Genomic DNA, 18746 nt, shown 5'->3' with positions numbered 1-18746 from the left:
TGTACATGTAGGCAATGTGTGAAAAGAGCATGCAGGAGAACCCTGGCTCAAACTTGAAATCATGTATAAAATATGTTTTAATAATACTATTAGTAACATACCAAATTGAAGTGCAGCATTTTATTATTGTAATAATCAAGTAAGACTACTTGAGCAAATCAACCTGGTGTATATTGTTTATACATAAATTAGATTTTAAAGTTTCATACTCACCCCTACAGGCAAGAAAAGGCAAGATGTATCAGTCTATTGCAGTCTTACGCCTGTCAAAGAATAACTTTATTCCAGCACTGGTAGAAATTTTGCCATTTATATTTTAAATTTGGCTAGGGTTGGAGAACACATCAACATTAATTTACATTCACTTTTTCCTCAACCGATTTGATCAATTAGAATACACAGGGCTCAAAAAACACTTGAATTCCAGCTTGCCCTTAAGACAAGTATCTCTCAAATAATGCTTGCCCTTGGCAAGTCTCAGCTTGCTCTTTGAATGATTTAGGTAAGGTTACCTGTCCAGAGGGAAAATCTACTTGTCCAGGATGACTGGACAGCACTTTTTTTCGAGCCCTGCTAATATAATTATTATAGTGAAGCTGTTAAAAATAGTTTTATGAAGTATATGGGACCCTGTTTTGTTGGTCTTTCTCATTTTGTTCAATAGAGGCTATTGTAATAGTGGTAATTGACTATTAGAAGTTGTTGAATTAACCACACCAAATTGAAGTTGACATCTAAAAATAGGTTCCAATGCTGTGTGACACTCTTGGTTAGGTTTAATAAGTTTCTGAAAACTCTGAAGCTATGGTGACAGCTGCTCGATGACTTGTTATATTTCCATGGCATTTCTTGTCAACTTAGAACTGCATCAGAAGTTAAACTCTAAAAGTGGAAAGTGTTTCCTCTCCAGGATATTTCAGTGTATATGCATTAGAAATCAAATAGCATTACACTCTAAGTTGTTATTTCACTTGCACACAACTTGCTGAAAATAACAATAGTTCCTTGCATGAAGCAACTGCGGGGAGGTGCTGTGGCCACGGGGTTAATGTGCTCATCTCTGGGTCGAGTGGTCTGAGTTTGAGCCCTGCCAGGGTCATTGTTGTTTTCTTGGGCAAGACACTTAACTCTCACAGTGCCTCCCTGCACCCAGGTGTATAATGCTGGGAGTAACCCTGCGATGGACCAACATCCCATCCAGGGGGAGTAGAAATACTCCTAGTTGCTTCATGCTACAAAAACTGGGATAAGCTCCAGCCTGATGGGCCACATGGCTCATATGCAGGCTTTATCATGAAACAACTGGTCTTTCAAATCACATTAATTAGACTCTACAAAATCAAACTCCTCCCAAGAATTAGTGCCACACAGTATCAAAATTGCAACTCAATGGCCAACATAACAACCATTATTTACTTTTCAACTTTTTTATGGAGAAGTTACACAAATGATGCTTAAATTAACCTGTAGATATTGTTTAACCTTGAATATAATTTATGTACATTTTTAGCATTAAAAAATAAGAAGTATGCTCAATAAATTCCCTAATATGAAATGTGTTTACGTTATAGATTTCATCCTATTACAACACAACATGGGCAATTAAATATTATGCAAATTTCTGAAAACATGTGATTTTACTTGTAGCTCCATGCAGTTTTTTCCCTTGTGATTATTTCATTACCTAGTATACAAAGTGACAATATTGTGTTAAAATTGTTTTAATTAACATAGTTTGTCATCTCAGGAAATTCGAATCGATCCTATATTAACTATAACAATGTAGTAATAAATAGCAAATCTAAATACATTATTTTGTCTAATACAATGCACAGTGTGTTACAACAAACATCAATCAAAATTTGTAGAATTCAAACTAGTGCAATTAAAATAATAATAATAGTTATTCCAATGAGCACTGCTTTTGACCGGAAGCAATTACATGTAGCTAGAATTGGAATTAACAAAACTATAGTCATAAAATGTGTCAAAAGAGAACTTATTTTGTTTCAAAAGTGTAATTTTAAAATTGCTATAATTGCTACAAAGCAAATGGCTCATGATATGTACAATATTTACTCACCAGAATTTGGTCTAAAGAAAAGAATTATTTCCAATTTCGTTTTTTGGCATTGTTTTGCAGAATAACATTATTTATAACTACATACCAGTAATGTAATCTCTGACCTGCTTCTGAAACAAATTGTAATCAGTAAATTATTTTCCAGAGATACATAATAAGCCCTGTGCCCAAATTCTTAAATAGAGAATGCAGTGACCTCACCCTTATATCTCCTTAACTCCAGTAAATATCACGTTCCCCTTCCCCTGATACCTTCTATTTTTACAAACATGTTTTAATTTGTAAATTGTAAGTTGCTAAGTAATTGAAAATCTGCACTTTGTGAAAGTTACTGGTAAAGGCGTAACACAACTAAAATGGTAGTCAACAACAGATGCTAATGGCCAGGTTAACATCAATCATTACATATTATTGCCTTCATTGTCATCACCATCAACACTTTGACATACTTGCTCAACCAACTCATTAAACTTGTTCGGCTGGTCTACATAAACATGGTGCCCAGCACCTGTAATAACTTGAACATCAACATAACATCCCCTGCGCCTTTCCTTGGTTTCTTTCCCTGTGCTGTGATCGATCCACGATCGTGATCCATATATCATGGTAATGGGTATATTTTTGTCCACACTGCCAATTCTGTAAATCATAGGATGTCTAGCCCAGCCGTATGGAATGGTCATATTCTTGAAAGCTGTTTCCCCACTGCGAAGAATAACATAAAGCAGGTTAATACATATGGTTTATTGACTATTAAGCTTGTTCAGTTCAGATGGCTGGATATTGCTATTTGCATGTTTACAGACATGGAAAGAAGAGAATAAGGCCAATATCCAGCCATCTTGACCAAAACAAGCTAAGTCAATAAAGGATTTATTATAATGGAACCTGCTTCAGTATCAGGAAATTTTTTTCTTGTGGGATACAGTGGGCTTGCATAATCCTGAGTGGGCAAGATAGTGCCATCTTGCTCACTGGGTTAGCCAATCATGGTGCAGTATTTGGTTCGTCTTGCCCACTAACGGAGATAGCCATGTAATAATGTGGCATAGAATACTACTTCTTAGGCCCTTTACACAACTCAATCACATGGTTTTTAATCTGACAAGCTGGACTGCAAGTTAAGCAGCAGGACATCCAGCTTGACTTACCTTAGTTTTACATGACCCACCGCAGAATGCATTATTTCAATGGCCAAGCCCAATCTCATACCTAGAGCCCCCATCCCCTTTGCTCAGCCGTCGAAAACACAAAGAGCTTTGCATTTCCACTAGCAAAGGGGGAAGCGGGCTCTGGATACAAGACTGGGCCGAGCATGGCTGATTTTGCACAATATGACTGCCACTTAAAAAACTTGTGCCACTTTGTCATCTGTTCTGAAGCAAAACCAAAACCAATTATGACTTACTTTGACATGTTTTCCTACACTTTGCATCAGTTACAGATATTTGCTTGGAGTTGTCTACATCCTTTGAGTTTGGTTAGAATGTTCACTTTGGTTTTAGTTTTTCCACACTCAAGTGAAAACTACTTCATTATATAACATAAATCACACAATTTTACACTCTGTGCTCCAATACAAAAAAGCCCTGAAATTTTTAAACAAGTTGCCACAATATAACTACCTGAGATACAACCCCGAATTGAACATAAAATAATACTACAAAGTGTTTCAAATGAGGAAGTCCCCATGTATGGCACCTTACCTTGGTACTTGGGCATTGCAATGGTAAATGTAGTTAAAAATAGTATCATCTGAAAGCATACTGGAAAACTTTCTTTGAAAGTCAGGCCTGAATTGGCGCACCAGTGAAGGACCTGTGAGTTAAAACAAATCAAATGAATTCACATTGGGGGAGACTTTTATGGTACACATCCACAAGAATGGCCTGTCAGGTCAGCGCAAATATCTACTCTTTGACGCCCATTTTGGGAATAATGGCAGCCGTCACAGGGTTACCCTCAACATTTATTTGCTGGTAATCACTTAATATACTTCTGGGTAGATAGAAGCAATATCAGAGTGAAGTATCTTCACTTGCCCAAGAATCCAGCCAGTACTGGTGTGATGTCTATTCTAGTCCTAAGAACTGAAGGAGCAAGACAGTGCACTTATTGTCTAGCTCTGACACTAGCTTACTTCCAGTTTCTGCATAGGCCCACTAGGTGGAGGGGGGGAGGAGCTCAGGAGAATAGGGGACAGGAGATGGGAGACGAAAGGGCGGCGAGCAGGGGTTCTAAGACGGCAGGAAGCGGGATAGAAATGCAAAATGCTAATTTTTGTCATTCATTAGGTGTTCACAAATACTTTCAAAGAACAAGAACTCAATGAAAACGTTATTTGACTTGCATTTGGCATCGTTGGAGACTTCTGGGCTGATGAGCAAATGAAATTTGCCATTTGCCTAGAAAACTGGGGCTTACTTCCCGTAAAATTGGAAACCCTTTGAAAGCGGTTACATCATAGGTCATGAAATGTTGTCGCTTAAGTTGTCAAAAGGTGCGAGTAAGACGAACAAGGCTGAAAACAAAGGAAAAGGAAATGCCTAAGGATTGAGCAGCTAAATAATAATGATTGACTAGGATGTGTTTTGAGTCTCCTTATTTACAGCAGACAGGAGCAGGGGAAGTCAGGGGATAAAGGTACGGGAAGCAGGAGGTTCTGACCCCCCTAGCCTGTCCTCCCCCAACCACTAGCAGTTTAGCTTCTCCTCCAGACCTGCCAAGACAATCTTGCCTGGTATCCAGCAAAAAATATCAAACATAATTGACACTTATGGTTTGATTTAGCCCTCTTACTCCACATATGTATACACCATTACAGGGGCATACAAAATATACAAACATGTATCTGTATATTTTGAATACCCCAGTGAGGGTGTGTACACAATGATGTAAACATACACATTCAATACTTACCCCAAGGACCAGCGGCACGCAATCCTGCCAGTGGATTAAAAGGGCTTAAAACAGCTCCTAAAAACTTAACCCACACTGGAATATGTCTATTTATATTATCTTCAGTGGGTTTAACAGGGAATCCCCAAGGATCAGCTAGAATCAGATGCTGGATTCTGGAGGGGTACTTGAGGGCATAGGAACTTGCTAAGAAGCCACCAAGGCTGTGACCTAAGAGAACAAATTTGTCCAGTCCGATCTGTTCCCGCCATTTCTCAATGGAGTCCACAAACTGCTCTTCGGCTTCGCCTGGATCTGTGCTTAGCTGTGGTCGCGAGCTGCGGCCAAATCCCAACATGTCGAAAGCATACACAGTCCTATTCTGAGAAAGGGTGTCGACATTCATCGCCCACAGACCCACACCTCCTCCAAACCCATGAATCAAGACTAGCGGCACTCTCTGAGCCCTTGGATTGAATCTTAACGTCCATATCCTGTGTCCATTTCCCAAAGGCACAAATTCACTTTCATAAGCCGATCGAGTTTCTAGGAGACAGGAAAAAGGGAAAAGTCGAGATGCAGGCATGCTCTTTGATGGTTGTCGAGAGGCTAAACATTCGATCATATCTCTCTGATGTGAAATATCTATTCTGATAAATAAATATTCGCGACAACAGACGTGTGGAGTTTAGTCACATGATTATATAATGCACGACATCGTTTATCGATAATGGCTACCCTGTGAAGGAAAATAACTCTAAACTGAGATCTCTACAATGTTACAACTTTGGAAAAATACAAACGGAGTAATTACAAATGCTTAACCGCAGAACGATCAAAGATCTATGAAAATGTCACCTTTCACGATGTTTATTTCGATCGTCTCGATAACGGAATTTGTGTAAGTTACACGTGTTTGGTTTTAAAAAAAATATATTACAGTCCAACAGGAAACACTCACTTTCTAATATTTGAGACTCGGCGATTTCCAGCAATTTCTCAGAGGTTGGACACCAACTGAACCAGCCAGAAAACCAATTCGCTCCTCCCTCGTCAGTGCTGTGAAAGAAAACAAGCCTACATGACGCTAACATTTTCAATCTGCGACTGAAAACCTACTACAAAATCGGAGAATTTGTTGACAGAGGGCTTAAGTGAAACACTGGATCATACTCATACCCTTGGTCTTCCGTTTCTTGCATGTTTTCAGTGGAAGCTAGTCGAATTCCTTGTCACCTTCCCCTCATACTCGTGTTGTTTACAAATATATCGCTTGCGCCGGTTGCGGTCTTTTGTCGTGTCGTGCAAATTTATGCTATGTTACGTCACGCGAAGTACAACACATGCGCCCTTGACCTTGAGTGTACTCTTGATTGACAAGCGAATGACAGCTAGGTCAATAACTGGGCAAAAAGAGGCGGGAAAGGTTACAAATTATATTTCTGTGCCAATAAGGGATATTTGTAGGTGTCCAGTTAGTCAATTTAGTCTGCCTACTGGACTTTGGACCTCTGTATGACTTTAGAATTTGCACCTTTTGCCAGTCACACGATACCAATTGTTTTTCTGTGCACAATCTACGACGAATATTTGGAAATAAATAAAACCTTTTCAGGGACCTAGATGTTGAAGTCAGGCCAAAATTGCGTTTTTTCGCAAAATGTTATTGTAGAGTTATAATTTCAGTTGTTATAGTGACGGGAAATGCCGAGAGAGTATTCGTCAAGTAATTCGATAAGTTGTTCGGTGAAGCAGGGAGCCCTCGAAAAAACTGGTTGCCACAACTGTTCCAGGGTTAAATCTATGGACCAGTCTCAACGATATCAACAAACATAAAAATAAAAACATAAAAATAAAATAAATAAAATAAAATAAAAAATCATTTCAAGGCCTAGCTCGCTGAGGTCGAGCACTATTCGTGAGCCTGCTCAGGTTATTTGAGGTACGTAACTATATGTTAAGCGACGTGTAACAGTGTTAACCATACCATTAAACGTCGGACGATATGAAGTAAATAAAAAGAAGAAAAAGTAACAGCGCGATGAAAACCCGGGATGCACGCCGCAGAAAATTCTTTCTCCATGCACTCTTAGGATATGTTCACGCTTGATGCCCAAGTTCGATTCTCGTTGGGCGCTAATGGAAAAACACCTCTTTTCCAAGTACTCAAACCAGAATTAGGGCACAGGCACTGTGGCCGGGTACAAGGTTTCGACCTTGTACTGGGGTACTAGATGGTACTTGACTACTTGGAGCGCCAGTGTTTGAACGCAACACTATTTTTTGTCGGTGTCCAGACACCAGTGTTCGGGAACCAAGGGTGCCGATCACAGCCTTACACTGCTGTCCGAAATAAATTTCGCCGCCCGATCGAACACGAATGTATGCTTGCCAAACCTGAAGTGATTTCACAGTGATTTTTGCTGATTTCGAAGGGACTTTTTGTGTTTTTATCGGTGGAGGCCGTTTCCGTGTTTTCTCAGTTTCTCCTGTTTTTAATTGTCCGTTTTTTGGGGCCGGAAAAGCAGCGTGCGGAAACAACCTGCTGGACTTTTGTAATAGGATTAAGTTTTAAAATGATCGCCTCCATGTAATTTTTACACCTGAGGCCAGGCAGGGGTCAGAGTCTACATGCAGCCTGAAAGTCACAAGACAATCATTTACCATCCCGTACAACGATTTGTTTTGTGTGAAGCAATATATCACATATCATATTTCTAATTCCGAGCTAGTTTCTAGTACCTTGTGGCACTAAATTTTTGCCGGAGTTTATTTTTGCGAATCGACGATACTTTGTTTGTTTGTTTGTTTTTTTTTTGCGGAAACTATTTTTGCAATTGTAAAAGAGTAGTTTTTCTTGCTGGGTATTAATTTTGCGATTTTCGGACGTCGCGTTTAATTGAAATTGAAACATTTTCGCGTTTTGAAATTAGACCGCGTACAACTGACAAGTGAAACAACATGTAGAGATGTAAGACACAGTAATCCAGTAGCCATTGTCACTCTATCACAATTACATCGTGCTTTTATGTGGCTGAAGGCAGCAGCAAGATTCTTGTTGTGATGTCTCATGGATAATTTCGTCAGTTGAGTAAATTTTTGCTGATATTTTTTTGTGAGAGTATTTTTTAGCGGGAACGTTTTTCTTTTTATGGATCGTGGAAAAAACCGCAACACGGTACCTTCTAGTACGATTTAAAGTGATTTAATTCCATTATTTTGTCAGGGATAGTCGATTGGGAGATTGAGAGCAAAGGCTGACCTTGTTCAAAGTTGGGGTGGTCGGGGGGCGGGGAGGAGGGAGCGATGCGAAGGAGCCTTCTCCAGGCTCCAAAAGCTGAAAAGGGGTTTGGAGTAAAGCATATTCGGCTTCGGGCGTTACATTTCGAGCAAACGCGACACGAACCCTGACTCCACGCGCAGATGCACCCACCGCTGCCTTTAATTACAGTTAGTTTTGGATTTGCGAAAGGACCGACAGCTTCTTTAGCTTTTCCCTGCGAAAGACTCTGTGTTCAACATCAAATCTTCATCAAAGTACTGTTTTACGACGCTTGAGTGTTCGGGGTTAGGAGATTGTGGAGTACATATATTTTCCTTATTCTTCGACCACGCTCTTTCTTTCACATCAGGCTTAGATGACGGAATTTGACAAAAAAGAATGGCTGATTTAAATATATCCTCCCTGAGTATTAAACCTTTGTTGGTATATGTGCCACCCGAGGAAAGGTAGGGTATGGATTTTGAGCTGTACGATTGCTACGTTATTTCTTGAAACATAAAAGAGAGAAAAAGGAACTAATTTTATTGGACTTGATGGCTCTGTCTGACACTCTCACAGGGTTCCTGTTTAAGAAAACCACCAGCGTCGATCGCCAGGTGTTGCTAAAGCCAAGGGTGATCAGAAGAACTTTGATCTGAAAATTGTCCTGCCTGCGGGCGGCACAAACCAAACATAAAGTTCTCCGCGAAATACTCTGTCTGTACTTTTATTTATTACTGGTGGACTGATCCTGATGAGGCACTCTAAGAAGCAGACTTAAAATGTTCACAAATTGACCTTTGGGTTTTGACTCTTAATACTAAGTCAATTTGTTCTAAAAAGTGAAAGAACACTATAACACAGAAAACCTGTTTAGCACATTATCTTTTTTTAATAGTGACTAAAAATATAACAGATCAGAAGTTTATAATGATACATTGTATAGTCAGCCCGCGTTCGTTTCCTGTTTTTCTTACTGAAAAGCGAGTGAGTGAAGTAACCAAACCCACCGCATTACATTCTTCCATTTATCTTCCTCTACTCTTCGACGAGTCGATGGTTTTGCCCACCAGTCACAATATCCCCCCCCCCCCCCCCGCCCCCAACCCCAGCCCAATTGCGATCGATGGGAAAAGAGTCGAAAAGCCTGAAAAGAGTCGGGGGCGCTGCGGTAATAAGCCAAATTATAAATCTGTACAGACTACAAGCGCAGCTGACATAATGTACTCTACACACAGGTCTTATTGTAGCTTATTTTCTCTTACGGCCAAATAGGTTTGATAAGAAATCTGGCGTTATTCTCGGGCAGCATGTTGGGCAGCATGGAACTGATTGCAGGTCTCGACTCGTGCCACCAGAGGTATTTTTTTTCCTTTCTTCGGCACTTCGCTCGCGATCTCGGCGTTCTTTTAGACCTTGGAATCCAAAAGGTTTCAAGGCTTGTAGGCTATACTTCCTTTGATATTTACCTGAATTTTGTTTTTGTGGTGGCTCTGAAAAGAGCCGTTTTGAACGGCTTCACAAAGAGTTGTTTTAAAATTTAAAGTTTTAAAGTTTCTGCACTATGAAGAAAGATTAAACTTTTTCTATTATAGGTTTGTGATTTTACTGGGCTGTCGATCGAGGTTATATACTAACGAGTGTGCAAGGTTTCAAAATAAGTATTTTTGGAATAACAACAGTTCCATTAGGCGTGACAATTGTGAATGTTTTTTTCCCGTTTTTACTGCAATTTGAGTGCGTTTGTATCCCAATTTAACCACTCACGCATTTGGGCATTGTGTAATTTTCTCGGAGAAGAAGATGTGTTTGCCACATGTCCGCCGAGCCGCCTTTAGTTAAGGAGAGTAGAATTGCCTTTGAAATGGTTTTCAAAAACGTTTATTGACACAATCTCAAACAACTCGTCTCAATTAAATACAGTTGTTTGAGCAACTAATTTTCCTATACAGTGATTTAAGACATAGGCTAAAATAAGTTTATCTGACACAGTGTGAATACAAATATACTTTTTCTTATGCTCCCATGTTATGTCAATTTTGAATAGCTAAAAACCAGACTTTCAATATATTTATTAAATAAAATCATTTCTGTAGAAATGAAGATGACTATTAACACAAATATAAAATACTAGCTAACGCTTTCATGATGAATGGACATACCTGTTTCAGTTAAAAGTATGGTTTATCATGCAAATATCCTAAGCTGTACAAGGCCTAAGAGTATACTACTCTATTGTACAACCAGTAAACAGAAGTCCCAGTGGGAACTCCCACATAAAAAGGACACGGGTGCATGTCGCAAATTTTGAAAAGAACCCCTAGGGCCTAGTAGGTACCAAGATCCTGTTTTGTGGGCATGGCTTGAAATTTTTTTCACTTCTTATTAATTCTAAAACAAAACATTTATATCCTGTCATATTTTTTCGGTTCAATACCCTAAAAGGTACCACAGAAGCTCCTGCTGAGGATCTTTTGAGGCTAAATATCCTAAGAGCTACCAAAACCGCTTTTTCAATCCCTTAAAGGTATGACTGGCACCCCTTTCTTTTTATATCAGAGTCCCCCTGCCCTCGTTGGACAGAAGTACTGATTGAGTTCTATTACGACTGACTGACTACCTTCTTATTACAGGTATGCAATGTGTGCTGAAGGCTTTGTAACTGTAGCCCATTGCACTCCATTGGAGGCCTATAATTCTAGGTAATAACGTTCTCAGTTTTTTTTGTTTTTGTTTTTCACTCAATTGACAACAACATCAACCTTTTCATCTTCTTTTCGACAAATTTTATCTACCATCAAATTGAATGCGTCAGGCTGATCTGCGTAAACGTGGTGTCCTGCTTCAGGAATGACTTGAACATCCACATAACTGCCACTTCGAAGATATTTAGTTTCGTAACTTGTGGAATCATCAATCCAAGACTCTGAACCATGGATCATTGTCATAGGAATGTTTTTGTCAACTCCACTGATTCTGTGAATCATGGGAAACTTGGCCCAGCCAAAAGAAGCTGACATCTTCTTGAAAGCAGTTTCACCACTGAAGAAAGAAAAGAACCAACCTTACAGGTAATTCAGTCAAAAATTGCCATTAAAAGACATCAATTTATTCACTGCACAGTATTTTCAAAAAGAGGAAATTGTTTTGTATTGCATCTGAGAACTTACGGACTGTTTATCCTCATATAAAAGGGTATTTTTAGGGGTGGAAACTAACTGGCTTAACTAGCTGTTATGCTGAATTACCTGGGTTTTTGAGCATTACAGTGGTAGATGTAATTGAGAATGGTGTCATCTTCTCTCAGAAGACGAGAATACTTCCTTTGAAAGTCGGGCCTAAATTTCTGGACCAATGATGGACCTGTCATGGAACAAAATCACAAAATTAATAATCATTTGTCATCATCATCACCACATCATCAACAACAACAACCCTATCATTAAAGAAGTTACACATATTGGAGATATTCTCAAATCTCTGTGGTAAGTCTCAGATGTATCTAGTTCATAATACCTATATTATAGACATGTACAACATTTTGATCATTACTAGAATGGACCTGTTCTCTAATCAGATGACACAGAGCTAATGATAATTCCATATGTCACCAGAATTACCATCAATAATATTTTTAACCACCAGGCCACGCATTCATATTATTCTCATGTTTATTGCACCAAACTAAGCAGAGTGTTTGCACAGGAAAATAACAGATTGTAATTCCTGACTCAAAGATTCCCAAAGGCTTAAATAATCTTATCTCTTTTACCAGTGTTCTGTAAACATCCAGCTTAATATGTTGAACCACCCAATTACACCAAATATTAAATGCCTGATATATTGTGTTTCTAATATCTAATTTTCATGTGAATTTACCTAGTACAAAAGTGAATTGGCTTTTGACCAGTCAAAACCCAGTCAATTAGCAATGTCATTGGATCAATAGCACAAAAAGACAGATCAAGAGTAACCATTACCCCAAGGACCAGCCGCTCGCAATCCTGCAAGTGGGTTAAATGGCATGATAACAGCTTTTAACACCCTTGCCCACATCGGAAAGTTATTCTCAATATCAGGTGGTTTCTCAGGAAAGCCCCACGAATCCACGAGGACAAGATGCTGCACTCTGGAGGGATGTCTGAGAGCATAGGAACTTGCCAGGAAGCCGCCAAAGCTGTGTCCCAAGAGAACAAATTTTTCCAGTCCAAGTTGGTGTCGCCATTGTTCAATTGAGTCCACAAATTCCTTTTCAGCTTCTTCTGGACTGGAACTTATTTTAGGTCGTGAACTGCGGCCAAATCCCAACACATCCATAGCATAAATAGTCCTTTCCTTTGCTAAAGCATCAATGTTCATTGCCCAGAGACCTACACCTCCTCCAAAGCCATGAACCATTACCAAAGGTACCTTTGTCGCATTAGGATTGAATTTTAATGTCCATATTTTTTGCTGATTTTCTATAGGAACATATTTGCTTTCATAGTGAGTCTTGATAACTGCAGAAAGACAAATATGGAAAATTAGGTAAATTTAAGCACTTTTTGTAGATTTGAGAAAATATAGACCCATAATGCATTGTGTACCAGTTGTAAAATAAATTTAACCTTAAAGCAAAGTTCTACCCTGGGAAGGGTACCCCTTATCTGGGCTATGGTCTTTTTCTGAGTTGTTTTGGTGTCAATTAGGGTTTAAATTTTAGCCATTTTGGTCTGAAATAGGGCATGGTTTGTGCACTCTGGTCTTGAATTGGGTATATTTTAAAAGAAGCCACACCTTAATTATTATGAAAACTGAGACCATCAACATCAAGATAAGGCCTTTCTCAAATTATGTTAAAGCTTATGCCCATGGTGTACATGTACTGTGTGCCACAACAGCATGTCATGTACTCCAGTCACTTCCCAGGCTTCTGGAGCTTTCAGATCTAAAAGAAGGGGTGGCGAATGGTCCTTCAAAAGCTCTGGGTCTCGTAAAATTTTAGTCGAATTTCACAGGTCTCACAGTCTCGTTTTTTAGCAGTTATGTGCGTCTCGCAGTCTCAATTTTTCTAAGAAGCTGTCTTGGAGTCTCAATTTTTGCAAGGCTAAAGGTCTTGAAGTCCCGATTCGTTCCTTTATCTGTTTTTATAAATGACATCTTCTCTTCACTTGATATGGAATTTCAATGAAGCAACTTAAAAATTTTCCAAGAAAAAGTTAATCCTAACTTCTCCTTCTTGTCTTAATTCCACAAAAAGGTACAAAACCTACCGCAACGCCCAATTTGACGCCAGAAAAACAGTTATTTTTCTCTAGGATATCATAACATAGTGTGTTAAAATCGAATTTCCAGTTCCAGTCAGTTCCAAGAAGCTGGCTGAAGGCTGTACAAGCTCATTCTAGCTCTCAACTAAATCTGGGGCTCCAAGTTTAAGAGTCTGAATAGTCTGCAGAACAGGCGGATTACCAGGTTCTAGCGCTATACACGAGCGCACGGGCGGAAAAAGCACGGGTACATATAAGCACCCTGGTGAGAGCCTGCAAATCCGCCTGTTCTACAGGTTAGAGTCTGAACGTCTCGCGCTCACCCTCACAACACTTTGAAGTCTCGGTCTCGCAATCTAAAAAGTCAAAATGTCTCGGGCTCGCAAAGAAAAATGCCTGTCTCACCGTCTCGCAAAGTCTCACATTTGCCATTCGCCATCCCTGAAAGAGGGCATCACATTTAGGGTTGGTTTTAAAAAGGCAGGGAAAATTGCAAATTTTAGTCTGAAATAGGGTAATTGGCTTGGGGTTCAATAAGCTCGCCGCACCCCCCCCCCCCTTACCCCCACCCCGTTCCCCTTCAATTGCGTTCGCCAAAACGCCGCTGTTGTTTTAGTTGCCTCTGAGTTCGATTATTCGTTGCGAATTATGCAAGGATTTAGATTTAGAATTTCTACTGCAGTTTTTCCACTAGCTAATCCATCTCATGAAGGAACATTGTTAGGGTTCAGTCAACAGACAACAGCATTGTAACCACAGATTGAAAAAAATCAAGCCATAAGAAGCGATGATCAGACAGAAAAACGGGCGGCGGGCAGGCTGCATGCCATTTTGAAACCGGCACTGTTATTGGTACGGAAAACAACTTTCTCGAGAACTGAACTCACATTGCAAAATTTTTGCTTCCGCAGCTTCCAGTATACTCTCTGAAGTTGGTCGCCATGAACACTTTCCTTCACACCACCTGGATCCTTCCACCGATGATGTAACGACACTGGGAAAAATAAACATTACACTTCGTAAGCTAGCGTAAAAGATCAATTTTATTTCACGAGTTAAATACACATGACTATCAGTAACGTACCTTCGATCATCACTTTCCTGCATTTCTTGCGTTACAGCTGTGGCCATTGCTGATCGTAGAGTACGTTCCTTCGGAACTTCGCCTTTCTAACCCGTCAGTTCGTGATCTCCTTTTATAATTTGCCGTGCTCTCTCTCTCTTCGTGCTTTGCATTACGTAAATGACATTCTGGGAAACAGTCAGTGATTGGCTCGTTTGACGAAATGCGTCATGTAAAGTTTGTTTTCCGTGACGAAGCGGTGACTAAGCAACTATTATGTAAAAGTGTCGAAATATAGGAAAACTTAGGAAAACGTAATGCCAGTTTAAAATCGGCGATCGCAAATCAGTAATACCACGGTGTATGCACATATTTTTCACACCTATACGGTACAATAAAGCAATTTTAAAAATAATGGCTAAAAAAAAGTTCAATGAAATTCGGTGCTCTGTAACATGACGTCACCGGTGCAAACAATCAGTTTCCAGTTACACGCGGTTTAGTTTTGGCGCGCCTGGCTGTATTTGGACACAGGCTGAAACATATTTGACCATTTAGGAAGTAAATCTATTTCCAAGGATGGATGATCTTATTAAGGATGGAAAGAACGATAAGTGGGTGGTATGCAAGTTTTGTGAATCAAAGGTTCTGAGACCAAGCGCCGCTAGCTACGAAGAAAGAGAGGTAAAATAGCGGCAGTTCACTTTGTGCGATCATGCGATATTAAGGGTTACTTGTGTTTCTTCCTTTGTAGACTGACAAACTAGGGTAGTTTCTGGACGAAACTAAAAGGAATTACGTAGAACTGTGGTCTGAGTGAGCTCTTGATATGTGGTTATTGATATATAATCAGTTTGTTGTTTGTAATGTAGGCCGTCAAGCCGGGTGTTATCCCCGGGGCGGTGGGGACATCCATGTGAAAAGGTCTGGGGTACTCATCGGAAAATTTGGAGAGGGTGTCACAGTGATATGTGTATCCCCGTGATATGTGTATCCCCGCACACATATCACTAGTGATATGTGTATCCCCTCCAAAATGGCGACCAGTGATATGTGTATCCCCCACCCCCCCTCCCCTCTACTTTAAAAAAGCAATATCCTCCTTGAAAGCGCTCTTGTCGTCCGGTCGCTTACTGGACGAACGACTAACCCAAACAGGCTTAAAACACAAATCTCAATTTTTGTAGTTGAAAAAGTTTACGTATCTGCTGCTGGAATTGTGTTCTTGATCCTAACTGGTTTTCTGCGAGCAGGATATAATGAATTTAAAGTTGAACACCAAATGGATCTAGATATATTTCAATTTGAGTTTCACGGCACCGGATTTCTAGGACGATATTAATTGCGCGGTACATTCTCACCCCTCGAGTAACGCATATTCTCCACTGTTCATCGCCTTGTTTGCATCTGAATTATTCGTGGAGTGAAACACATATCACGGCTTCGACCCGATCGCCATAAAATGATTAGTGGCACTCGTGTATCCCCTGCACCTGCTTTTCAGTTCGACTTTTTGTAAGATATGTTAAGTCTCAAGCTGTATACATTGCTATACTGCGAATATTGCTAGCACGTTTCATAATATTCGACGTTTATTCTTCGGCAGTTAGCCTAGATTACGGCTGTCTTCAGGGGATACACATATCACTGCGCCATGTAATAATTAGTGATATGTGTATCCCCTGCATGTGGTTGGCGACGGTGTACTATATGTACAACCGAGGTCAGTGAAACTCCAGAAATCCCAAGCTATGAATAAATGCCGGGTGAGAATATTTCTAGCAAGCCAGTTTTGACAATGCAAATGTTATGGGCATTTTTCTTCTTGGGTAGAAAGCCAATATAACAGCTGTGTCCATGGGGATACACATATCACTAGTTCATGAAATAATCAGTGATATGTGTATCCCTTATTATCCCGTGCACGCGTGCACGCGTTTTTAGTGGAATTATCGAGTTTCAAACTTCAGTGAACCTAAGCCGTGTAAAAACGTCGGGTGCTAATATTGCCTGCAGTTTTGACAAGGTTGATGCGCTATATTATAACAGTTGTGTTTCTGGGGATACACATATCACTGCGCCATGAAATAATTAGTGATATGTGTATCCCCTGCACGCGATTTCAGTTTAGATATTTAGACATTCGAGTTGCAAACTCCGCAAACCTCAACCTGGGTATAAACGTCGTAACGAGTAAGCAGCCAGCACGTTTCGGCAATAATTGGCCATTTTCTTCGATCAAGTAGATAGCCAATCTAACGGCTGTGTTTAGGGGATACACACTGAGATCACTGCGCCATGAAATAATTAGTGATGTGCGTATCCGCTGTTCGAAGTTTTAGTCAGATATACAATCGAATCGGTTGGAACTCAACCAAACTCAAGAAATCCTAATCTGCTCCGTTGGGCGCGAATTCATTTCTGGTTTCTCCTACTCTTTACAGCGCTCGTCGGAACCTCGCAACCGAGTCGCGATTTTGTTCATTGAATGCCCAGGCGCGTATCAGTGTTTTGTGTATCCCCACAGGGGATACACATATCACTAGTGATATGTGTGCGGGGATACACATATCACGGGGATACACATATCACTGTGACAAGGGGACTAATCTGGGAGTGGATTGAACTTAATTTGACCCCAAAAAGATGCCACTTTAACATGGACAGACAAGTATATGGGCTGCAGTGATTTTAATGATGCTTAAGATTTTGCCTTCAAATACTATCCACTATAGTAGATTCTAAAAGCACAGGGTTGGGCCCTGGCTTGCAACACTGAGCTGTGTTCTTGGCAAAGAAACTCTATTTTCCCAGTCTCTCTCTTTATCTGGTTGGATAAATGACTGTCCAACAGATTAAATACCCAGGTAATGCTGCGATTGACTAGAAGTGTCATGATTACAGAAACTCTGAGATAAACACCAGCCTGGTAATCCATGAGGCTTTGCACAGATGTCACCTCTAGGGTTTAATAAAATATTATCTTGTACACTTTTCTTTTTGCATAGCTATTCTTGCCCTTTATGCAGAAAAAGAAAAACTTGGCTGGCTCGGAACATCAAGGTGAAACCCTCAAAAGTCACTGGCTGGTTCCTGATATGTTTGCATTTGAAAATGTTGGCTTTTCCATGACAGTAGACTCCATTAAATATCTGGCTTGTGCTGACTGTGAATGTGGACCAATAGGATGGCATGATATCAATGACAAGACAAAATATTACATTGCAGTTGAACGAGTGGAACATAGACATCTATCTCAACAAGAATAACTGGTTATGGTTTAGAACATTTCTGTTTCAAGGGACTATCCTTGTTTTCTTAGAACTATCATATGATTATACAAAGTATGCCATGTATGATTTAGAGATTGACCCATGGAGGTAGATTATTCTTTTCACTTAAGAAGTTCCTTTATAATACTTCTTTATTGTTTGTGATTTAAGCTAATTAATACAACAGAATTTGGAGCCAAGATTTGGGATACAAGTTAGGGTCTCCTGTCTGGAATGCTGCAAGAAACTCCAAACATGAAAGCCTACCAGCCAAATCTTTTGTACTATTCCGGGTTACTTTCATACTAATCATTAATGATGGAATCCAGGAATTTTCCAGGGTGCAAATGATAAAGACATTCCACCAAGAACACTTAAATTATTTTTGTGGTGTACACGGTAGAAAAATTAATGTAATGCTTCTTAAATGACTGGAAAAGTGTTTGCCCAATCAATTTCTTTTACTTTAATTTTCAAATTCAGGGGGTAGCATAGATTGTTACAATTTTATTTCTCCATTTTCTACTTAGATTAGTAACTAAGTAGAAAATGGAGAAATAAAATGGTAAAAAAATTAAGATCAGATATCCAACCACTGTCACGGACATGGTCTCCTTTGTTTAACCTTGATAAATTATTAAATGGGTTTGAGAAGAAAAAAAATATTGTAAAATCCCAGGAGTTTCCCTGGAATTCCAAGCAAGGTGCAAGCCTTGTTAATTTTTCTGTTAGATTTCTTCCTTGTCTTGTGTGAAGTTCCTTGAGACCAGACCCTAAAATATCCCTGCCAGACTTTAAACCTTTCCCTACAGGCTATAAAAGGGCAGGACCTACAGGTATTAATTTATTTTAACAATGGCCAATCGCAAAATGGTTAGTTGCGTGATATAGCTTCAAACTGGCTCCAGGAGAAGGTAAACAA

At 39.7% G+C, this 18746-nt stretch overlaps 3 protein-coding genes across 4 annotated transcripts; 1 reads left to right on the top strand and 2 right to left on the bottom strand.

The window, feature by feature from the left end:
• Nucleotides 1-1390: 1390 nt before the first annotated feature.
• Nucleotides 1391-6567, bottom strand: LOC145464858 ((Lyso)-N-acylphosphatidylethanolamine lipase-like). 2 transcript variants are annotated; one of them, XM_081448659.1, is made up of 5 exons: nt 6161-6567; nt 5943-6040; nt 5003-5527; nt 3790-3901; nt 1391-2788 (listed from the first exon to the last, which is right to left on the bottom strand). In XM_081448659.1, exons 1-5 carry the CDS (start codon nt 6181-6183, stop codon nt 2485-2487), a joined length of 1062 nt encoding a protein of 353 aa, XP_081304785.1. In that variant the 5' UTR covers nt 6184-6567; the 3' UTR covers nt 1391-2484. The 2 variants fall into 2 exon arrangements, with proteins under 2 accessions (XP_081304785.1, XP_081304784.1); XM_081448658.1 differs by having other exon boundaries at nt 5943-6567.
• A 3541-nt stretch (nt 6568-10108) lies between these two features.
• Nucleotides 10109-14695, bottom strand: LOC145464855 ((Lyso)-N-acylphosphatidylethanolamine lipase-like). Its single transcript, XM_081448656.1, has 5 exons — nt 14574-14695; nt 14377-14483; nt 12224-12742; nt 11492-11606; nt 10109-11285 (listed from the first exon to the last, which is right to left on the bottom strand). Exons 1-5 carry the CDS (start codon nt 14618-14620, stop codon nt 10985-10987), a joined length of 1089 nt encoding a protein of 362 aa, XP_081304782.1. The 5' UTR covers nt 14621-14695; the 3' UTR covers nt 10109-10984.
• Nucleotides 14696-15080: 385 nt separating this feature from the next.
• LOC145464869 (guanine nucleotide exchange factor MSS4-like) lies at nt 15081-18683 on the top strand. Its single transcript, XM_081448671.1, has 2 exons — nt 15081-15236; nt 17561-18683. The coding sequence occupies exons 1-2, from the start codon at nt 15132-15134 to the stop codon at nt 17819-17821; spliced, it is 366 nt and encodes a 121-aa protein (XP_081304797.1). The 5' UTR covers nt 15081-15131; the 3' UTR covers nt 17822-18683.
• The last annotated feature ends 63 nt before the right edge of the window (nt 18684-18746 follow it).

Source organism: Orbicella franksi, chromosome 13 (genome assembly GCF_964199315.1).
Source record: "Orbicella franksi chromosome 13, jaOrbFran1.1, whole genome shotgun sequence".
Taxonomy (NCBI): Eukaryota; Metazoa; Cnidaria; class Anthozoa; order Scleractinia; family Merulinidae; genus Orbicella; species Orbicella franksi.
This window is presented reverse-complemented; position numbering and strand designations above follow the sequence as displayed.